This window comes from Oncorhynchus masou, chromosome 18 (assembly GCF_036934945.1).
Source record: "Oncorhynchus masou masou isolate Uvic2021 chromosome 18, UVic_Omas_1.1, whole genome shotgun sequence".
Taxonomy (NCBI): Eukaryota; Metazoa; Chordata; class Actinopteri; order Salmoniformes; family Salmonidae; genus Oncorhynchus; species Oncorhynchus masou.
Genome location: NC_088229.1, coordinates 59,403,656 through 59,427,746, shown reverse-complemented (window position 1 = coordinate 59,427,746; position 24,091 = coordinate 59,403,656). Strand labels below are relative to the sequence as shown.

General features: G+C 43.6%; 2 protein-coding genes across 2 annotated transcripts in view; one reads left to right on the top strand and one right to left on the bottom strand.

The window, feature by feature from the left end:
• Window positions 1–652: 652 nt before the first annotated feature.
• Window positions 653–14,709, bottom strand: LOC135504989 (S-adenosylmethionine synthase-like). Its single transcript, XM_064923977.1, has 9 exons — window positions 14,459–14,709; window positions 6,079–6,156; window positions 4,769–4,891; window positions 4,455–4,567; window positions 4,222–4,365; window positions 2,097–2,315; window positions 1,363–1,545; window positions 1,107–1,240; window positions 653–847 (listed from the first exon to the last, which is right to left on the bottom strand). Exons 1-9 carry the CDS (start codon window positions 14,544–14,546, stop codon window positions 745–747), a joined length of 1,185 nt encoding a protein of 394 aa, XP_064780049.1. The 5' UTR covers window positions 14,547–14,709; the 3' UTR covers window positions 653–744.
• Window positions 14,710–16,643: 1,934 nt separating this feature from the next.
• The window catches only part of dydc2 (DPY30 domain containing 2), a 60,699-nt gene continuing 53,251 nt past the window's right edge, over window positions 16,644–24,091 (top strand). Inside the window, exons 1-7 of the mRNA XM_064923976.1 lie at window positions 16,644–16,687; window positions 16,852–16,893; window positions 16,990–17,140; window positions 17,474–17,605; window positions 18,743–18,847; window positions 19,699–19,842; window positions 20,279–20,410. Coding sequence (XP_064780048.1) covers window positions 16,994–17,140; window positions 17,474–17,605; window positions 18,743–18,847; window positions 19,699–19,842; window positions 20,279–20,410 — 660 coding nt within the window. The 5' untranslated portion in view covers window positions 16,644–16,687; window positions 16,852–16,893; window positions 16,990–16,993. The remainder of the gene's footprint in view (window positions 16,688–16,851; window positions 16,894–16,989; window positions 17,141–17,473; window positions 17,606–18,742; window positions 18,848–19,698; window positions 19,843–20,278; window positions 20,411–24,091) is intronic.

The following is a 24,091-nucleotide window of genomic DNA, read 5'->3' as shown; positions in this document are numbered from 1 at the left end:
TCAATATTTTTCTGTGTTTTGTATCATATTGTTGAAAATACAATACTCTCTGTCAATAACAGTAAATTTTCAGGATACATTTCCTTTCCCATTAGGCCCCTCCAATTAGGTCCCTCACTCAGACCACTGTTTTTTGCAAAAAAAAAGAAGCTATTTGACCATTTTAATTTTAACTACTATAGTAAGGTGTTTAATTGTTACCCATATTCTTTTTGATATTGAGATCATTTAAAAAAACAGCTGCATTGGGCCTTAAAGTATGTAACTGCTCCATAAATTATGGCTATTCTACCTTTAGATTTGGTCATTTGCTTAATAACAACAGGCGGTTTTAGCGGTTACAACAGGACAAGTGGAGTTAACCCAATTTCTTTTTTATCCAGCTTAATGTTTTAGGCATTACTGAAAACAAACAAAAATGAAAACTGCACCAAAAAGGAGGTTGTGTTTGTGAGACAAGCCACATGTATGGGGGTGTGTAGTATATGTTAAAAATACTAAAAATACCATACAGCCATCTCACATATCTGATGACCATTGAGGTCATAGCCACCGCCCCTTATCTTATGACCGAGATGTTTGGGTTTTCAGTTTTCAGCCAAAGAGAGAGCGAGAGAGAGTACACTCCCCCTTACTCCAACCTTGCCCACCCTCCCCTGTACCCCTAACAGCTGCCAGCATGGCTGTCGCGTACTGGTCAACATAGACAGCTGCCCATGTCACCGTTGCCTACCGCACCACACACTAGAAGTTGAGGTTCTTGGCCACCTCCCAGGGAAACTCCTTCCTGCCAAAGTGGCCGTAGCAGGCCGTCTTCTGATAGATGGGCCTTTTCAGGTCCAGGTCTCTGTGGACAAATATCCAGCAAGGTATTCCAGTCAAATCCCATTGCTGCCACTTAGTGTTGACGACAGGGAATATTTACATACACACGGGCACACAAGACTAGAACAACAAGATTTTCTTAGCATGTGACCTGATCAGGAAAAACTCTGGAACCTATTTGCTGCTTATAACTAAGGCCCAGAATTTATCATGGCCTGGTTGCGTGATCAGGAAAAACTTTATGTATGACTGAGGGGAAATTGACAAGAATATTGTCCCACCTGACAATGACCCCAGGCCGGAGGTCAAAGTTCTTGTTGACAATATGCAGCAGCTCCTTCTCACTCTTCTGGGAGGACCCATAGGTGAACAGGGAAATAGACAATGGTGCTGCCACTCCAATGGCATAGGACACCTGGATCACAAACACGGACAGGATATCAACTCCTCAGTTCCAATAGAAATGACTGACATTGTTAACTTCGGTTCGGTTGACAGTGTCCAAAGGTTAGAGAAGTATACGGTTGAATCTCTCACCTGCACCAGCACCCTCCTGCACAGATTGGACTTGACCAGGGACTTGGCGACCCAGCGTGCGGCGTAGGCGGCAGACCGGTCCACCTTGGTGTAGTCCTTACCAGAGAAGGCCCCGCCACCGTGGGCACCCCAGCCACCATATGTGTCCACAATGATCTTTCTACCGGTTACCCCAGCATCACCCTTTCATAAACAGAGATGTGTGAATGTTTGAAAGGGGACAAAGACTACAGGTTGTATCCTTCACGCATATAAAATGATGAACTTGTCATCAATCAAATAAAATGATTCATTCAGATACTTTGCGTGTTGACAGGCTGTGGATTCTACACGGATCACCACCCAGACACTACAAAGACCCAACCATCCTTTGTAACTGAGCTGCTGGAGAGGAAGGAACTCTTACTGATAACTTGAAGTGAACTGGAAGTAGATAAAGTAAGGTCAAGAAGATCTCCTCAGTGGAGGGAGGAACAGCCACCTTGGCTTAAAGAGGTGAGGGGGTGGCAGGTAGTCTAGTGGTTGAGAGCGTTGGGCCAGTAACCGGACGGTCGCTGGCTCGAATCCCCGAGCTGACTAGGTGAAAAATCTGCCGATATGCCCTTAAGCAAGGCATTTAACCCTAAATTGGATAAGAGCATCTGCTAAATAACTAAAATGTAAAAAACCTGTGGCCTCTAATATCTCAACCGGGATTGTTAGAACCTAACAAATGGGACCATGATAATGGTTACCTGGGGCCCACCAATCACAAAGCGTCCGCTGGGCTGCAGGTGATAGATGGTGTTGTCGTCCAGGTACCTGGCCGGTACAACGGCCTTGATGACCTTCTCCTTCAGTATCTCCTTCTGTTCTTCCAGGCTCACATAGTCGTCGTGTTGCACTGAGATGACCACTGTGTGAACTCTGCGAGGGATTACCGCCCCGTTCTCCTGGGTGTAGTGAACTGTCACCTAGAGAGAAGGGGCGTGAGGGGAGAGTTTTCCAGCCCAGCACTAACACACCTTTAAAATAATATCTAATCAAATGACTAATCTTCATTCTGAGCCATACTTACTTATAGCAGGTGTTACTGTTGGGCTGGAACAAAAGCCTGAGAACTGCGATAAAATCATTGTGTTGGGGGATTTTAATATTCATGTTGACAAAGATTCTGACTACAAGGCCATTGAATTTATTAATATTTTGAGCTCTATGGACTTTATCCAACATGGTGCTGGGCCCACCCATAACCACGGCCATACTCTGGACCTGGTTATTACCAAGGGGCTTTCTACTGACATATCTTCTATTGTTGATGTTACTTTATCTGATAACCACTGTATTTTTTACTACCTTGTTGCCCATAGCACAGGGTATTAATGAATGCATTATTAAGAAACATTATTTTACCTCTGAAGGTGCCACAGATTTTATTGAGTGTATGAACAATACTCCTCCACCTATTCTGCCTTCCTCTTGTGATAACTTCAATAGCAAATTAAGGGCAACCATTGATGCCATAGTTCCAGTTAAGCTGAAAAGGGACACACCCAAACGCAGCCCCTCGGATGAATGAGGAAACTAATCAATTAAAGAGAAATTACAGGAAGGCAGAGCGCAAGTGGAGATTCTCAGATTCCCCCCCCCCCCAAAAAAAAAAAAACTTTAGTGCTGGAGCTTTTCCCAAGGGCCCCTGTGGGACAGATGGACAACGGTCTCCCCTAAAGACCAATGAGAGTTGTCCATGGGAAGATGGGGGGGGAGTAAAACAGACCACGGAAGAGTCCGTGGGTTCAATGTAAACACAAGAATAGCTTCCAGTCCATTTGACTTTAAAGGCAATCACCTTGACTTGTGAGGATGTGCACATGATTGTGTGTGTGTGTGTGTGTGTGTTTATTAAAGACTGGATATTGGAAAGCAAGGGACAGTGGGTCTCCAAAAAAGGTGAGCTCCTGTTGCTTTAAGAGGGTTCATGTTCAATGGCCATTTATGAAAACACCTAACTGATGTATAATGGAATGATAACAAGGATCGGCTCCAGGCTCGTCAGTCAGAACATAACCAGGGATGGTCAAAAATGACAAAATACCGGAAAGATCAATGTATCATAATAAACTACAAAATACTTGTATTTTTAAATGTATTTAATTAAAATACATGTATTTGTATGTTAAAATACGCAAATACATTTGCAATTAACCGGCCAGAACAGCAACGACCTTCTCAGTAATGTCTACTGAAACCTTTGACTTGCTATGACTGTAATATGTTGCTGTTTATCTGCCTTAGTTGAATGCACTCACCGTAAGTCACTTTGTATAATAGTGTCTGCGAAATAACCAAAATGTATATATCAAAATGAACTGCAAAGCACATTGGGCACTATTATTGGCCTTATAATGTCATATCTAGATGGGATACAGTTTAACTTAATTCTCCTAGCCTGCTACATTAATTACCCTAACCTGCTGCGTAAGTTCTCCTTAAACCTGGTACAAAAAGTCAGTTTTGCTGTATCCCTTCTAGATTGTTTTTTTTTTTTTGGGGGGGGGGGGGGGATCAGAGCTCATTCAAGTAATTATATTTAGTTAATTTTGCAGATGGTCTTATCACACCATAGTGCTATCAAACTTCTGATACCAATCATGGGTGAAAGGGGGGGCCACAAAATGGTGAACCTCTAAAAAAACTGTGTAGAAAAGTATTTTGTAAATACAAATTACAGCTCTTGAAAGTATCTTGTTACAAAAAACATCAGAGTGTAGTTCAGCCCATGGTAATACAATTGGCAACATACTCAAAGTTATTGAAATGCATATTTCAAACACATGGATCCGAAATACTGCCCATCTTTGAGCTTAACCATCATCATACCTGTGTCTTAGAGTCAGGGCGGAGCCAGGGGACAGTGCCGTTCCGCCTCAATTCAGCCATCTTGGCATTGAGTTTGTGGGCGAGGACGATGGTGAGAGGCATGCACTCCTCAGTCTCATCAGTGGCATAGCCAAACATCAGACCCTGCAAACCAAGCACAGGCAGTTTAGAATAACATCCCCTCACACACCTAATGCCTCAGACCCCAATTGTTGAAGGATCTGTTTAATCACCTGGTCTCCTGCTCCAATGTCACTCTCCATCCGGTCAATGTGAACTCCCTGGGCGATGTCAGGGGACTGCTGCTCCAGAGCCACCAGCACGTTACAGGTCTTATAGTCAAAACCTGAGGGGAGTGAAACATGATATGAAATAACTACCATGTGGGCCAGATTTAACTAACTTAATCTGGCCCTGCCTGGGTGGGGGGTGGGTATGTTGTGCACACCTGGGCTATGACAACTCATGATGAAAAGAAAAGGGTAGTGGGAGAGCAATGTCATATATACTAGGGTAGAGGAAATTATTTATCCAAGTCCAATATTACCTTTATCTGAGTTGTCATAGCCGATTTGCCTGATGGTATCCCTCACAATCGTCTGGTAGTCCACGTTGGCCCGAGATGTAATCTCCCCGCAGAGTAGCACCATGCCGGTCTTACACACAGTCTCTGTTCACAACACACAATGGTTAGAATGCTGACCATATGCCTGATGATCATACAACGAGTGTACAAAACATTAGGACACCTTTTTGCATCCTCTTTTTGTCCCAGCATGGACTCTACAAGGTGTAGACGTTGACTCCAATGCTTCCCACAGTTGTGTCAAGTTGGCTGGATGTCCTTTGGGTGGTGGACCATTCTTGATACCACAGGAGGACGGGTTCGTGGCAATGGCTGGAGCAGAATGAGTGGAATGATTTCCATGTGTTTGATGCCATTCCATTAGCTCTGTTCCAGCCATTATTATGTGCCGTCCTCCCCTCAGCAGCCGCCACTGCTTGATACACACCAGAAGCCGTTGAGCCTGAAAAGCCCAGCAGCGTTGCAATTCTTGACAGAAACTGGTACGCCTGACACCTACTACCATACCCCATTCAAAGGCACTTAAACCTTGTCTTGCCCATTTACCCTCTGAATGTCACACATACACAATCCATGTCTCTGTCTTAAGGCTTAAAAATCATTCTTTAACCTGTCTCCTCCCCATCATCTACACGGATTGAAGTGGATTTAACAGGTGACATCAATAAGGGATTATAGCTTTCACTTGGATTCACCTGGTCAGTCTATGTCATGTTCATAATGTTTTGTACACTCAGTGTACATTTTACTGAAAAGAGTATAACATTTTGAGAAAGACGGTCCGTCGTTTCAGTAAATAATCCATGCTCAGGCCAAAGACTGAAGAACTTCAACAGCATCTGGGTCTGTATGAATCAAGCATCTCAAAATAGGAGCGCTTATATTCATTGTGAACTTTTAGCCAAAGGTGATCCTAGATCAGCACTCCTACTACTCTGAGATGCTCAATACAGGTGTAGGATCTTAATTTGAGCAGGTTTGCTACAGCAGGAAAATAATCCTGCACCAACAGGAAATGTGACTTATTGTGTGGATTATAATGATATTTTTTGTAGAGGGTTGATACATTTTTTAATTCTGAAAAGTGGGAATTACAAACTTCAGAAGCCTTTTTAAACCTCAAATACACTACATGTGTTAAATGTTCTGCATTGCAGGAAAGGTTCTCCTGCAAAAAGGTGATCAAGTTTTACATTGGTACATCCCTGATCAAAGGCTGAGAAGTTTGTCCTCTGCTGCTATATAGAGGTGAGATGTTCTCCTCAACTCACCACAGGCCACCTTGGCATCTGGATCCTGCTTCAGGTGAGCATCCAGCACAGCGTCACTGATCTGGTCACATATCTTATCTGGAAAAGTAATGTTGTAAGGTCATTAATTTGTCAATGTCAACAATGTAGCCTTGATTCCGTTTGTATAATTGTTTGGTAATGCAATGTAGATGTAGATTATGAATAAATCCGGGAGTGTATTTGGGGGATTAGCCTGATAGGAAGTCAAACCTGGGTAACTGTGGCTGTCAGTCCAACACCTTAACCGCTACACCAAGAGGTCCAAAACTCTTGATCAGGCTGCTACTGTAGGTGTGGTACAGAAAGTATTCATACCCCTTGACTTACAGTGCATTTGGAAAGTATTCAGACCCATTCCCTTTTTCCACATTTTGTTACGTTACAAACTTATTCTAAAATTGATCTTTTTAAAGAATATTCATCAATCTACACACAATACCCCATAATGACAAAGCAAGAAAAATGTTTGGTTTTTTTGTTGCTAATTTATTAAAAATAAAAAACAGAAATACCTTATTTACATAAGAACTCAGACCCTTTGCTATGAGAGTCAAAATTGAGCTCAGGTGCATCCTGTTTCCATTGATCATCCTTGATGTTTCTACAACTTGATTGGAGTCCAAGATTGAACTCTTTGGCCTGAATGCCAAGCATCACGTCTGGAGGAATCCTGGCACCATCCCTACGGTGAAGAATTGTGGTGGCAGCATCATGCTGTGGGGATGTTTTTCAGCGGCAGGGACTGGGAGACTAGTCCGGATCGAGGGAAAGATTAACAGGACCCCATTAACATCGACGGGGATGTAGTGGAGCGGGTTGAGAGTGTCAAGTTCCTTAGTGTCCACATCACCAACAAACTATTATAGTCCAAACACACAAAGACAGTCGTGAAGAGGGCACAACAAAACCTATTCTACCTATCCTCAGGAGACTGAAAAGATTTGGCATGGGCACACAGATCCTCAAAATGTTCTACAGGTGCAGATCAATTAATCTAATGGCCACTGGACTATTTACATTGACCCCCCCCCCCCTTTGTACACTGCTGCTACTCACTGTTTATTATCTATGCATAGTCACTTCACCCCTACCTACATGTACAAATGACCTCAACTAACCTTTGCCCCCCCACACATGGAATAAACAAGCGCACAGTCAATAACACAATAGAAAAAAAGAAAGTCTATATACAGTGTGTGCAAATGGTGTGAGGAGGTAAGGCAATGAATAGGCCATAGTAGCGAAGGAATTACAATTTAACACTGGAATGATAGATGTGCAGATGGTGATGTGCAAGTAGAAATACTGGTGTGCAAAAGAGCAGAAAAGTAAATAAAATATGGGGATGAGGTTGGTAGATTGGGTGTGTAACGGCAGATTTCCTCTTCGTCTGAAAAGGAGTAAGGATCAGACCAAGATGCAGCGTAGTAAGTGTTCATGACAATATATTAAAAACGAACTGAACACTGAAATACAAAACAATAAACGATGTGATGAAAACCGAAACAGTACCGTGTGGCGACAAACACTCACACGGAAACAAACACCCACAAACCAACAGTGAAACCCAGGCTACCTAAGTATGATTCTCAATCAGAGACAACTTACGACACCTGCCTCTGATTGAGAACCATACTAGGCCAAAACAGAAACCAAACATAGAAAAACAAACATAGACTGCCCACCCCAACTCATGCCCTGACCATACTAAATAAAGACAAAACAAAGGAAATAAAGGTCAGAACGGGGTGGTTAGGGTGGTTATTTAAAGATGGGCTTTGTACAGCTGCAGCGATCGGTTAGCTGCTCAGATAGCTGATGTTTAAAGTTAGTGAGGGAAATATAAGTCTCCAGCTTCAGCGATATTTGCAATTCGTTACAGTCATTGGCAGCAGAGAACTGGAAGGAAAGGCGGCCAAACGAAGTATTGGCTTTGGGGATGACCAGTGAGATATACCAGCTGGAGCGCGTACTACGGGCGGGTGTTGTTATCGTGACCAGTGAGCTGAGATAAGGCGGAGCTTTACCTAGCATAGACATATAGATGACCTGGAGCCAGTGGGTCTGGCGACGAATATGTAGCGAGGACCAGCCGTTTAGAGCATACAGGTCGCAGTGGTGGGTGGTATAAGGGGCTTTGGTGACAAAACAGATGGCACTGTGATAGACTGCATCCAGTTTGTTGAGTAGAGTTTTGGAAGCTATTTTGTAAATGACATCGCTGAAGTCGAGGATCGGTAGGAGAGTCAGTTTTACGAAGGTATGTTTAGAGGCGTGAGTGAAGGAGTCTTTGTTGCGAAATAGGAAGCCAATTTTAGATTTAATTTTGGATTGGAGATGTTTAATATGAGTCTGGAAGGAGAGTGTAGCCAGACACCTAGGTATTTGTAGTTGTCCACATATTCTAATTCAGTACCGTATAGAGTAGTGATGCTAATCGAGTGGGTGGGTGCGGGCAGCGAACGGTTCAAAAGCATGCATTTAGTTTTACTAGCGTTTAAGAGCAGTTGGAGGCCAAGGAAGGAGTGTTGTATGGCATTGAAGCTTGTTTGGATGTTAGTTAACACAGTGTCCAAAGAAGGGCCAGATGTATACAGAATGGTGACGTCTGCATAAAGGTGGATCAGGGAATCACCCACAGCAAGAGCGACATCGTTGATATATACAAAGAAAAGAGTCGGACCGAGAATTGAACCCTGTGGCACCCCGATAGAGACTGCCAGAAGTCCGGACAACAGGCCCTCCGATTTGACACACTGAACTCTGTCTGAGAAGTAGTTGGTGAACCAGGCGAGGCAGTCATTTGAGAAACCAAGGCTGCTGAGTCTGCCGATAAGAATACTGTGATTGACAGAGTCTAAAGTCTTGGCCAGGTCAATGAAGACAGCTGCACAATACTGTCTTTTATCGGTGTCGGTTATGATATTGTTTAGTATCTTGAGCGTGGTTGAGGTGCACCCGTGACCAGCTCGAAAACCGGATTGCACAGCAGAGAAGGTGGGATTCGAAATGGTCAGTGATCTGTTTATTAACTTGACTTTCGAAGACTTTAGAAAGGCAGGGCAGGATGGTCTATAACAGTTTGGGTCTAGAGTGTCACCCCCTTTGAAGATGGAGATTACCTCGGCAGCTTTCCAATTCTTAGGGATCTCGGACGATAGGAAAGAGAGGTTGAACAGACTGGTAATAGGGGTTGCAACAATGGCGGCGGATAATTTTAGAAAGAGAGGGCCCATTTTGTCTAGCCCAGCTGATTTGTACGGGTCCAGGTTTTCCAGCTCTTTCAGAACATCTGCTATCTGGATTTGAGTGAAGGAGAAGCTGGGGATGCTTGGGCAAGTAGCTGAGGGGGTTGCAGAGCTGTTGGCCAGTGTTGGGGTAGCCAGGAGGAAATTATGGCCAGCCGTAAAGAAATGCTTCTTGAAATTCTTGATTATCGTGGATTTATCAGTGGTGACAGTGTTACCTAGCCTCAGTGCAGTGGGCAGCTGGGAGGAGGTGATCTTATTTTTCATGGACTTTACAGTGTCCCAAAACATTTTGGAGTTAGAGTTACAGGATGCAAATTTCTGTTTGAAAAAGCTATCCTTTGCTTTCCTGACTGACTGCGTGTATTGGTTCCTGACTTCCTGAAAAGGTGCATATCGCGGGGATTATTCGATGCTAGTGCAGTCCGCCATAGGATGCTTTTGTGCTGGTCGAGGGCAGTCAGGTCTGGAGTGAACCAAGGGCTATATCTGTTCTTAGTTCTACATTTTTTGAAAGGGGCATGCTTATTTTAGATGGTGAGGAAATCACAAGAACGACCAGGCATCCTCTACTGACGGGATGAGGTCAATATCCTTCCAGGATACCCGGTCCAGGTCGATTAGAAAAGCCTGCTCGCAGAAGTGTTTTAGGGAGCGTTTGACAGTGAGGAGGAGTGGTCGTTTGACTGCGGACCCATAGCGGATGCAGGCAATGAGGCAGTGATCGCTGAGATTCTGATTGAGGTGTATTTGGAGGGCAAGTTGGTCAGAATAATATCTATGAGGGTGCCCATGTTTACGGATTTAGGGTTTACCTGGTGGGTTCCTTGATAATTTGTGTAAGATTGAGGGCATCTAGCTTAGATTGTAGGACTGCAGGGGTGTTCAGCATATCCCAGTTTAGGTCACCTAACAAAACGAACTCTGAAGATAGATGGGGGCAATCAATTCACATATGGTGTCCAGGGCACAGCTGGGAGCTGAGGGGGGGGTCTATAACAGGTGACAACAGTGAGAGACTTATTTCTGGAGAGATTCATTTTTAAAATTAGAAGCTCGAACTGTTTGGGCATAGACCTGGAAAGTATGACAGAACTTTGCAGGCTATCTCTGGAGTAGATTGCAACTCCTCCCCCTTTGGCAGTTCTATCTTGATGGAAAATGTTGTAGTTCGTTATGGAAATCTCTGAATTTTGGGGTGTTTACTAAGCCAGGATTCAGACACGGCAAGGACATCAGGGTTGGCGGAGTGTGCTAAAGCAGTGAGTAAAACAAACTTAGTGAGGAGGCTTCTGATGTTAACATGCAAGGCTTTTCGGTTACAGAAGTCAAGAAATGAGAGTGCATGGGGACACGCAGGGCCTGGGTTAACCTCCACATCATCCGAGGAACAGAGGAGGAGTAGGATGGTACGGCTGAAGGCTGTCAAAACTGGTCGTCTTGCGCGTTGGGGACAGAGAATAAAAGGAGCAGATTTCTGGGCGTGGTAAAATAGATTCAGGGCATAATGTACAGACAGGGGTATGGTGGGGGTGCGGGTACAGTGGAAGTAAACCCAGGCACCGAGTGATGATAAGAGAGGTTGCATCTCTGGAAGGGCTAGTTATGCTGGGTGAGGTCACCGCATGTGTGGGAGGTGGGACAAAGAAGGTATCTGAGGCATGTTGAGTGGGACAAGTAGCTCCGCAGTAAACTAAAACAATGATAACTATCTTAAACAACAGTGTATAAGGAATATTGACATTTGAGAGAGACATAAAGCAATCACAAGTGTTGATTGGCAGAGCTAGCTAAGACAACAACGGGTAAGACAACAACAGCTAATCAGTTAAGACAACAACAGGTAAAATGGTGATGAATGGGCAGAGAGAATTGGTTAACTACACACAGGGCCTGAGTTCAAGGCTGGGGCCGACATATAAACAAAAATAAACTAAATGGAGTACCGTGATTAGTGAACAGTCCAGCAGGCATCAGCTATGTAGCCAAGTGATCATAGGGTGCAGTAGATGGAACATGGAAGCCAGATGGCCAGACGGCGAAAGAGGTATTGTAGTTTTATTGTTTTATTGTAGTTGTACTTCATGTAAAGTAGATATTTCTGAATTTCATTTTCAATACATTTGCAAAAATGTCTAAAAGCATGAAAGACTTGAAGATTGCTGTTAACCATCACTCCCCATCTAATTTAACAGAGCTTGAGAATATCTGCTAGGAAGAATGGGAGAAAATCCCCAAATCCAGATGTGCAAAGCTGATACAGACATACCCAAGATTATTCAAAGCTGTAATCACCACCGAAGGTGCATCTACAAAGTATTGACTCAGGGGTGTGAATACTTATGCTACCCGACCAAGCAAAAAAGCAGTACCTGCTCATTGCATGGAACTGAGAAAAATGGCTTTTATTTACCTTGGTCTCACAGTAACTTTATGCAGTTACTTCTAACATGACCCCCATTTTCTCCAAAACACAATACAATAGAGGTAGGATACGTGTCTACATAATTAAGCATGTATTTAATGTAGCAAAAATGACATTAACTCATTTTTTAACAAATGAGCAGTTAGTGTCTTTTTGCTTGGTTGGGAGTATGTAAATGTAATATTTCTCTATCGATTTTCAATAGATTTGCAAAAAAATCTAAAAATATATTTTCACTTTGTCATTATGGGGTATTGTGTGTAGATGGGTAAGAAAAAAATCTTTAATAAATGTTGAATTCAGGCTGTAACACAACAAAATGTGGAATAAGTCATGGGCATGAATACTTTCTGAAGACACTGTAACTGACCATAATGAGCCTCCTGAAGTTGATGAGGTAGTTTCCTGGCTTGACCTTTTGCTGCACATGGCAGAAGCCAAGTCAAGACCTAGATTATATTTCACCCTTCCGTCAGAGTACTACTCTTGGTTGGCTCATATTAGGTGCTCCAACCCTCGGAATAGCTTTAGTTCTGTTAATGCATACCTCTGTAGCGTGCTTTCCTCCCCACCGGCAGTCAATATACACCACCATATATGTGCATATATCAACTTATTGTGTAAACTTCACAAGGAGGTTGAGTGTTCAAACTATTTTATATTCACAATCATTTGTGTTATATTCTTTGATTGATGTTGATATGCCTTCATTTAAAGAGATATGAGATATTCAGTCTTCACCCATTATGTTTCTGGTTGTCTCCCATTTACACTGAACAAAAATATAAACGCAACAAGTTGTGTTAGTCCCATGATTCCTGAGCTGAAATAAAAAAATAACAGAAATCATCCATAGGCACAAAAAGCTTATTTCTCTCAAATATTGTGCCCAAATTTGCACCTTGTCCTGGGGACAATAAAAGGCCTCTCTAAAATGTGCAGTTTTGTCACACAACACAATGCCACAGATGTCTTAAGTTTTGAGGGAGTGTGCAATTCTCATGCTGACTGCAGGAATGTCCACCAGAGCTGTTGCCAAATAATTTAATGTTAATTTCTCTACCAAAAGCCGCCTCCAACATCATTTTAGAGAATCTGTTAGTACCTCCAACTGGCCTCACAACCGCAGGCCACGTGTATAGCATCGTGTGAGCGAGCAGTTTGCTGACGTTGTGAACAGAGTGTCCCATGGTGGCGGTGAGGTTATGGAATGGGCAGGCATAAACTAGGGACAAAGAACACAATTGCATTTTAATGATGGCAATTTTAATCCACAGAGATACCGTGACGAGATCCAGAGGGGCATTGTCGTGCCCATGCTCTGCCGCCATCACCTCATGTTTCAGCATGATAATGCACGACCCCATGTCGAAAGGATCTGTACACAATGCCTAGAAGCTGAAAATATCCCAATGCTTCCATGGCCTGCACACTCACCACTTGAGCATGTTTGGGATGCTCTGGATTGACGTGAATGGTAGCGTGTTCCAGTTCCCGCCAATATCCAGCAACTTCGCACAGCCATTGAAAAGGAGTGGGATAACATTCCACAGGCCACATTCAACAGCCTGTTCAACTCTACTTGAATGCAATGTCGCCCTGCATGAGGCAAATGATGATCACAGCAGATAGTGACTTGTTTTCTGATCCACGCGCCTACCTTTTTTTTTAAAGGTATCTGTGACCAACAGATATATCATAACATGCATATCAAAACATGTATTGACCAAGTAATGAGTGGAGTGTTTTTAATGTGAGACAACATGAGAGCATACCATAATTAGTGAGGGAAAGTGTGATACAGTAATTGATATGTGAGCAGATCAAGTTGTCTCTGAACACATTGTGACATTAAATACAGAGAAGGTACTTGGCCATCATGAGGCAGGTGTTAGGGCATATGTTGCCTAAGTTGCATGCCACTGCTCCGGGTGTATGTGTAATTATGTGTGGAGCACAGGAGGTTGGTGGTTTCTATGTGTTTGATGCCATTCCATTCCATCCGTTCTAGCCATTATTATGAGCCATCCTTCCCTCAGCAGCCTCCTCTAGTTTGGAGTATACATCATACTATATTGAAGGGAGCAAGAAAGAGAGAGAGGGTGCTTTGGCAAGTATGTATCAATATTTATATTCATAATTACACATTCAGAGTAGCAGTTAGTACTGTACTGTAAGTACTGTCAGGAATATAGTAGGCCTGCTGTATGTCAACAGAGGTGAAAGTATATTATACTACCGTCCCCTTCCATTTGCTTGACCTGTCCTACTGGAGTAACTGGGGAGTAACAGCAACACATGCATCCATAAATTGCCAATGGTATGTCTCTACAGCACCTCTGTAGCATGCTCCCAGTTAGATTGAATTGTGCAGGCATTCAATTCTACTGCCAACTTCTGTACTTTCTCAATATGTTTTCTCTCAGTTTACATGGTGCAAACTCTTAGTGAATCCGCTCCTTTGTGTCTCCTCCTTCCGCTTCTTCCTGCATGGCATAAGCAACCGTTCAAATACAAGTACAACTAATTCATAAAAACCCATTGGTGTCAGCGGTGGGATCTCGAAGAAAAAAAGGAAACTTTCTACTGATGCAGAGCATGACATTCTATGGTTCTGTTCTGTTTCATGGGGACCATGCAAAGGCATAGTGGTGTTATGGTATCTAGACTAGAGCTGTCTACTCACCTGGGTGTCCTTCTCCCACAGACTCAGAGGTAAACATGAATGACCCATAGTGCTCAGCGTCATACAATCCGTCCACTGGCCCGTTCATTGTGATCTGAGCAGCTCAACGATGCAGAGGAAGTTAGAGTAGGCTAAAAAGCCTAAATAGAGAAATAACTATAGTAAATGACGGTTTGAGCAGAGAGGCTGCTGTACCAGCTACTGCGTCCTTCTACGCAAGAGGCTAAGAGAGAAAGAGGGAGGAGAGAGGGAATGTGGGAGACTTTACTGGAGCCACAACTTTCCTCTATATAAGGCAAGGACAACATACACACTCATGCACACACACTCATACACTCTCCGTGAAAGGGGGTGGGGGTCATGTGAACCGGTGGGTTAGACCATTCAGAAGAGGGAAAGAGGGAGAGAGGGATTACAATTTCCAGGATAAACTTGTATTTAACTCCTCGTGTGCTGAGCAGCGGACCCTTCCATTCAACCACTGTCTTACTTAAGGTTTATTCAATGAATGCTCTGTTCATAGAAAGTCACCACATGGAGTGGTGTATTATATTACTGTGAAAAATGTATATTAATTTTATGGAGTGGCTTCTCCTGTCTTTCCCCCCTATTCTCTCTCTTTTTGTCACAAGGGGCCCCTCACTTTCCTGGCGGGATCACTGTGCCTGTGTACACAGAGTCAGACCCGGTAGAGTTATAAGCCCAGTCCTGGCAGTAGCTGCTGGAATCCATGCTTCTAATGAAGACATGCCTGATTGAAACTAGGCACTATACAGTATGATGCAATGCATTCAGTTGAGCATTAAATGATTAACCATCAAATTATTTACATGTGTTTTTTTTAGAATGGACAAGAAGTTTTAAGGATAAAGCATTGCTTGTTTCTTAAAAAAATTAAACATATGTTTGAGTTTCATGTTTGAGTTGATTTTCTTGTCAACCCATCTGCTACAAGACATCGCTGACCCTGGCCCCATACTGTAATGACAACATAGAGTGGGGTCAGAGTTCAGACAGAGGTCAAACCAAAGAATAATGACTCTCGCTCTAGGTGTACATAATTAGATTGTCTGACAAGTTATCCAACAGCCCAATTAAAGTGGGATTTGATTTTACACCACACCGTGGACCTAAATGGTATAGGCCTATATGAATATTTGCACCTCTAAGAGCTTCCAAAGTGTGAAAAGTAAGAAATACTTGAACATGAGCTTCTCAAATATGAACTGTCCCATGATATCCATCCTGTATGGAGTACACTAGAAATATAGTAATGGATGCAACAGTCTAAATGAAGTGGTATTGTAATATTAATAAAGTGTCCAATAGCCTACAATTTCCCATTACTAATGCTAACCTTTCCAATTCAAATGTCCTCATCCAGACGTGCTCTTTGGTATGTGGTGGTGCTTGGGGATCTGGGTCAGGTGTTGGTGAGATGATTGCTGGCGTGACCGCTAAGCAGCGGCAGCGTGCATCGGGCTGAGATCCCCTTTCCTCCTCAGCTATTATGGGGAATGTGGCAGCTGCCTGCAGGGTGTGTTGGTTGGATCCCGCTGTACCTCACCGATGTGTGTGACCCTGACAATCTCTGATTTCATGAACCCTAAACCCGAAAATATGTCACAACCAAAACGAGAGCATTGGATTACTGATAAACATCACAAACCGTATCTCTGCTGAGTGCAGTGAAAAAGGTGTGTGTGTGTGTTTCAAACTTACTGCAGACAAGCAACTGAAACCTCATAGCAACCCAAATCACTGACTCCCAGATTAAATGACTAATTACTAATAATTATATGGATTCCCTGTCCTAACATAATGTACAGCTGTATGGTCATAGATTAATAGGTAAATACTGTAGCATGCACCCTAACTACATATAGAACAAAAGGTATAAGATAACTAGCTAACCTTTTTCTATCTCAATTAGTAATGGAATTATTTAGCTCACAAAGGCCTTTAAAACCATTACTGAAGTGTAAATGGGTTGAACTACAGGCTTAATATGTGGTATACCTTGTAATTGGTGACATTATATGTCATTTCAATGAAATTATAGTCATATTTTGTTTTATTAAATAAAATGCACGTGGTACATCTTTGCAAGCTCTACTTCTTACTACAAAACGGAACCTTCTCAACAAAGTTGGAGGAAAGATGTATGAAGTAGCACCGTTACCATGGAGATAAAATACATATCCGGACGCTCTAAAACGAAAAAGACAGGTGGGTCTGGTTTCAAAACAATTCGATTTTGAGTCAGTTTATCCTATTATAAAATAGTAACATTAAAGTAACAATGCTTTTTTGTGTCGAAACATGTTGTTTACAAAGTATTTACAGTCAAATAGGAACGTTTTACACTGAAAACCTTGTTTTATTTTTCATAGGTTTGATAGCTAGCGTAACGACGCAACGTTACTGAGCAAAAGGTAAAAAATTAAGTATAACATATTTTGTACCCCTGTTGTCTTAGCTGACATTTGTAGCTACTGTGTTCATACATTATGGCATTTTCTTGCATACAGGAAAATGGACTCAGAATACTTGAAAAGGGGTATGGGAAAATGTCTCATAGAAGGATTAGCTGAGGTGGCCGAGCTTCGCCCCATGGACTCGATCGAATTTCTTGCACAGTGGATATACAAGTATAAAGAAAACATGGACAATGAGGAGAGAGTGAGTAATGATGTTCAGACTATTGCAGCCTATATCCAAATGTTGTCCAGGCAATCTCATTCAGACGTGCTCTTTGGTAATGTGTTGGTGCATTAGTTTATTTAGTAAATATTTTTCTTAACTCTTATTTTTCTTGAAACTGCATTGTTGATTACCTGTTGCATTCGGCACATGTGACAAATAAAGTTTGATTTGATTAACTACCTGAATGCATACTTTTCTGAGCCTATACTGTCATTCAATGTTGCTAGATAACGGGACTATAAAAACACTTGAGTACACAATCATTAAGCTAGTATTGTGATATTATTGGAATATCTCTGATCATTGCAGAAAAAGGCCCTCCAGCAGCAACTGGAGCAGGAGCAGCAGGAAGCCATAGATGAGGCAGTGCACATGAGGAAGATGAAGGAGGAAGAATATAAAATCACAGGGGAAGTCCCAGAAGATCCCAAAGAAACAAAAGTATGTGTGTGTGTGTGTGCACAGCCGGCCAGTTCATTAGGCAGGATTAGGCGGCAGATTGACGAGGGCGGCATTTTCTGAGCTAAACTGACCAAGACGCACCTCCACATAAAACCTCACACAATTCTGCCCAAAGACAATGACAATTTCTCGAAACCAGTGGCATATGGGCTTTTTAGGTGAGTGCTGATGCTGCCCTGATAAGCAGCGCCCACAGGCTGGAGATAAAATGTATGACAATGTAATGAGAATGACACTTTTTACATCATGTAGGTTTCTCCGATCAAATAGCCTAACCTAAATGACAATAAATCAAATAAAAAATTTGCTGTCATGTTAACAAACAACATATCCTAAAATCAGGACAGGTCAAAGTTAAATGGACAATATGTCATGGACAATCACAACTGTTGTCCAGGAGTTTCACCCCATTGTCATGATCAGTGGTTTCAAGTTTGTATCTGTACATTTTTGAAAAGCTGATCATAGGGAAAAATAAATACTTCTGCATTTGCCACTGTGTAAACACATTGCAAATAGGCTCACGATAACTCCTGATAGAGTTGGGTAGCTGATTTTCAGAGATTAAATATCCAAATTCTTTAGTCACAGGAACCAGGACTACTATTTGGTGCGGTCTGAACCAGCCTTGATTTGGCTCAAACATAGTTTATAAATTACTTATTTTCAACTTTCATTCAGATTTTTTTTTTTGCAACATCTGGAAAATACATATTTTCAACGTCTGGAAAATACGTATTTTCAACATCTGTAAAATAAATATTTTCAACTTTCATTCAGAACCAAAAATGAACCATATTTCAATGTCTGGAAAATACGTATTTTTCAACATCCAGAAAATATGCCTTTTCAACATCCTGGGAAATATGTATTTTAAACATACGGAAAATACATTTACCTGTTATTCAGAACCTAAATTGAGCCTATTTTCAATGTCTGGAAAATCCGTATTTTAGACGTCTTTTCAATGTAATTTTGCTTACTGGGATTATTCTAGTTTTGCAGAGGGCGCCATTTTTGGGTCTCGCCTAGGGTGGCAACACGGCGAGGACCAGCCCTGTTTGTGTGTACGATTTAAAGCCCATGAGGGTTGAAATTGTGTTGTTATCTTTTCAGGAAGTTGGGGAAATACCTGCGACGCCTCCGCCAGCTCCAGTTTCAGAAAGGCCCAAGAAATTAAACCCTCCAACGCTTGCTGCAGTGGAGGAGGGCGATGATGGGGTATGGTTTTTGTAGAATTTTAAGGCTCCCTCAGTTCCTCAGATATAACGTTTTCATGTGTTGTTTTCAAAACAATTTGATAGATTGTATGTTTTTGTGTATGCTTAATATCAGGGAATCTGTGATGTCTTATAAATGTTGGTAGTCTTAAATTAGATTTAGCATAATAAGCCCAGTATAATCTCAAAATGGTAAGAAAACAAACCAAATTAGTAATATCTGTTTAGAATGTCCATGTTTTGACTAGATGTTCACAAGAGAGCTTCAACTGCATTTTGAGATATAGATTAGGAACAGCCGCTGGAGAGAGAGTTGAGAATTCTATCGTCCAAGGTTTAATCTCATCAACACATCATCAGATATTTCAAGAGGACCCTACAAGGTCTGGTCAGAGTCAGACCACCAGGGTCATATCACCAGGTGTCAGTCATGGAGAATGAGCCGTTGAAATCAGAAGTATCCACCACCTCCAACTCTGAAAATGAGCAGGTCACTGAAGAAGTTCAAGACAAAGATAACACCAAACAGGAGGTGACATCTGTCCCAGAGCTCAAAAATACTCTGCTAAAATCTGTGTGCCTTTGGTGGCTGCTATACTATCCTCTCTAGGTCACCATTTCTTTCGCACCTCTGTATCATCCGAGGGCTTTTCTGGTTCTGTCCATTGGCTGATGATGACTGCTTCAGCACATTCTTTGCATGGCTTGCCCTCTCCCTGAGGTCAAAACATTTGATTCAGAAAGGCTAGACGTGCAGGCTAGAGCTGAGAGCAGGAGGACTAGAAATCTACAGATGTGGATGAATGGCTGCAATGATTCTAATATTGTTTTGTCTCACAAACTGGTCACCAGGTGACTGATCAACCTGAAACTAGTGAACCTGATGAATGTACACAAATAGAGGTCGAGTCAACCTCAGCACCAGAGAATGATGAGGGCGGACAAACTGAGGATCCACAAGACAAACACAAACCTCTTCATCAAGACCAAAATAAGGTGATGGCTCATACCAAACACAGACTGAAACGAGGGACATGAGAAATAACAAACTAGAAAAAGAGATAGAAAAGAACATGGATAAATGTGTGCCAGACAAGAGAGGGAGGAATGTCTAGACAAGACAGAAGGGATACATTGGACAAGTGCACAGTAAAGGTCATAGATTACTGAAAAGAAGACAAGTCATTGTGTCTTGGGAGACAGTCAATGTTGTTTTCAGGACTGAATGAATGAAAAGATGGTAGGAGCAAGAATAAAAGAATCAGGAAAGCTGAATAATCAACCCGAAAAAATATCTTCCTTTTGAGATGCAGTGAGGACATTTTTAGCCAGACAGTCACACTATTGTCGAACAACACCAGAAGACGAGAGAGAATAAGTACATTCAGTGAACTGAACCCAGTCATTTTTCTACCAAAAACATTTTCAACAGGTGACTGATGAACCTGATAAACCTGAAACTAGTGAACCTGCTGTAGAGCCAACCTCAGGACCAGAGAATGATGATGTCAAACCAGATGAGACTATGTCTGAGGAGGGACAGGAACATAAGGACCAAGAGAAGGTGATGGCTTCATGTGACACCTAAGACAGATTAAAATGGTTGATTATGTATTTGTGTTTTTAGAGATATGCTGAGGATGTCTACCATCTGTTTTTACCCAAAGACGTAGCAATTGACAAAATAATATTCATTCAGGGAAGGAAAGACAAAATAAAGGGATGACAAACCAGGAGAAGAGAGAGGAAAGATCACGGTGAAATGAGTGCCAGAGAAGAAAATAAAATACAGTACCAGTCAAAAGTTGACACACCTACTCATTGTCAGGACCCGGTTACGAACCTGGGTCTCCGGAGTGAGAAACAGTCACTTAACCAACTGAGCCACGAATAGTCAGCAGAACCCAGAAGATGAGGCAGACACAGCAGTACTTAAGACGGTGTATTTAATAAAGTAAAAAGGAGAAGTCCTTCAATACAAAAATAGTAAATCCAAAAGATGGTAGGAATAGCACAAAAAAAGCCTTAAGAGATCCTCAAAAACAGAACTCCACAAGAGCATCCACCGGAATCGACAAGAATACACAGAACACTAGGGCTGGGTGCTAACATACAAACACAGAGCACAGAACTGAGGGAAACTAAGGGTTTAAATACAATCAGGGGAAACGAGGCACAGGTGCAAATAATAATGGGGAACAAGGGAAAAAACATAAGGTCAAAAAGCACAAGGGGGGCATCTAGTGACCAAAACCCGGAACAACCCTGGCCAAATCCTGACAGAATCCCCCTAGGAACGGCTCCTGACGTTCCTACCAGCTCTCTCAGGGTGGAGGGCCCTGAACTGACGAATGAGGTCAGGGTCCAGGATGTCTTTGGCAGGAACCCAGGAGCGCTCCTCGGGACCGTAGCCTTCCCAGTCCACCAGATACTGCCAGGACCGCTGCACCCGGCGGGAATCCAGTATCCGATGGACGGTATAAGCCCGGCTGGCCTCCAATGACACGAGGCGGAGGGGAGGTCTGTCTGCCGGGACAAGGGGAGAAAAAACAACAGGTTTTAACAATGAAATGTGAAATGTGGGATTAATCTTAAGGGATCTGGGTAAGTGTAGGCGATAAGAAACTGGGTTAACTCTCCTGGCAACCTTGAAGGGACCGATGTATTTTTGGGACAGCTTGCGAGACTCCACCCGTAGAAGTAAGTCTCTTGTGGAGAGCCAGACTCTGGCCGGGGCGCAGGGTAGGCCCGGGACGGCGACGTCTGTTGGCTTGTTGTTGGTACCTCTGTGATGAACGCATAAGATTAAGACGGGTCTTCCTCCACATAAGCCGACAGCGTCTGACGAACTTCAAGGCTGAAGGCACTCTGACTTCTGCCTCCTGGTCCAGGAACAATGGAGGAGCATAGCCAAACTGACACTCGTGCGGGGACATACCAGTGGAGGAGGAGCGCAAGGTGTTGTGCGCGTATTCGGCCCAAACAATAAAGGATGACCATGTGGACGGGTTGTCACGAGTCATACATCGGAGGGTGGTTTCCAGCTCTTGATTCATCCTCTCTGTTTGGCCGTTGGACTCCGGATGGTACCCTGAAGATAGACTGGCAGAAGCCCCCATGAGTTGGCAGAAGGCCTTCCAAAACCTTGAGGCGAACTGGGGACCTCTGTCAGAAACCATATCTTGAGGAATGCCGAAGACTCGGAACACATGATTAATTACCAACTCAGCCGTTTCCTTGGCAGAAGGTAACTTAGTCAGAGGGACGAACCTGGCCGCCTTTGAAAACCTGTCGATTATGACTAGGATAGTAGTATTGCCATGGGATGGAGGAAGTCCAGTAATAAAGTCCAATGAGATATGGGACCAGGGTCTGTGGGGAACAGGTAAAGGGTGAAGGAGTCCTTGAGGGCTGAGGTGAGAAGATTTGCCCTGGCAGCACACGGGACAGGCATTGACGAAAGTGGCAACATCTTCTCTTATGGTAGGCCACCAGAACTTACGCTGGATGAACTCCAAGGTGCGACCTACGCCCGGATGACAGGTGAGGCGAGAGGAGTGCCCCCACAGAAGGACCTGAGTCCTCACTGCCTTGGGGACAAACAACCGATTGGCAGGACCTCCTTTCGGGTCCGGTTCGCTAGCTTGAGCACGTCTCACGGTATCCTCAACTTGCCACGAGATCGGAGCCACAATCTTAGCAGCAGGAAGGACAGGCATGTCCGTGTCATCTCGAATGGCAGGAGCGTAGACTCGGGACAGGGCATCCGGTTTGAGATTCTTCGACCCGGGCCGATAGGTGAGGATAAACTGGAATCGATTGAAGAAAAGAGACCATCTAGCTTGTCTAGAGTTCAACCGCTTCGCCTGCTGGATATACTCCAGATTTTTGTGGTCCGTAAGCACTTGAAACGGGTGAGAAGCCCCCCTCGAGCCAGTGTCTCCATTCCTTCAATGCCATCTTAACCGCTAGGAGTTCACGATCCCCCACATCGTAGTTCCTCTCAGTCGGGGTAAGCCGGTGTGAGAAGAAAGCGCACGGATGAAGCTTCTTGTCTTCACCCCTTTGAGACAGGACAGCTCCAACACCAACCTCTGATGCGTCTACCTCCACCACAAATGGTTCATCCGTAGTCGGTAGTATCAGGATGGGAGCAGAGAGAACGCGCTGCTTGAGTCCTTGGAAGGCCGTCTCAGCTTCTCTTCCCCACAAAAACCTTGCATTGCCACCCTTGGTTAAAGCTGAGAGAGGGGCTGCCACCAAGCTGAAGTTCTTGATGAACTTGCGGTAAAAGTTTGTGAAGCCCAGGAAACGCTGAACTTCCTTAACGGATTTGGGGGTGGGCCAATCCGCTACCGCCCCTACCTTCCTGGGGTCCATTTGGACTCGACCGGGTTCCACTACAAATCCCAGGAATTGTACTCGGGATGAATGGAATTCACATTTTTCCGGCTTAACGTACAGATGGCTGTCCAGGAGGCGTTTGAGTACTTGTCTGACATGCTTAGTGTGTTCTTGAAGGGAGCTCGAAAAGATGAGGATGTCATCCAAGTAAACGAACACAAATATGTTAAGCATATCCCTAAGCACATCGTTTATGAGCGCTTGGAACACCGCTGGGGCGTTGGTCAGGCCGAAGGGCATCACCAAGTATTCATAGTGACCAGTAGGCGTGTTGAAAGCGGTCTTCCACTCGTCACCAGGTCTGATCCGCACAAGATGGTATGCGTTCCGCAGGTCAAGCTTAGTGAAAACAACTGCTTCCTGGAGCAGCTCGAAGGCTGTGGCCATAAGGGGTAGCGGGTAACGGTTACGGACGGTTATGGCATTGAGTCCCCGGTAGTCGATGCAAGGACGTAATCCACCGTCTTTCTTGGCCACAAAGAAAAACCCTGCTCCCGCCGGGGAGGTGGATGGACGCATGAGGCCTGCTTCCAGAACGTCCTTGATGTAGGTATCCATAGCAGCTCGTTCGGGTGGAGATAGGGAAAAGATCCGACCCCTGGGGGGGCAAGTCCCCGGAAACAGGTCGATGGGGCAATCGTAAGGTCTATGGGGTGGTAGCATGGTGGCCCTCTGTTTGCTAAACACCAGTTTGAGGTCATGGTAACACTCGGGAACTCGGGTCAGGTCGATGGATTCTAAAGACTCGGGAGTAGAACTCGGGAATTCTGCATGGTCTCTTCTCCTATAGAATACATAGTCTCTTCCCCCATAGAACACATGGTCTCTTCCCCTATAGAAC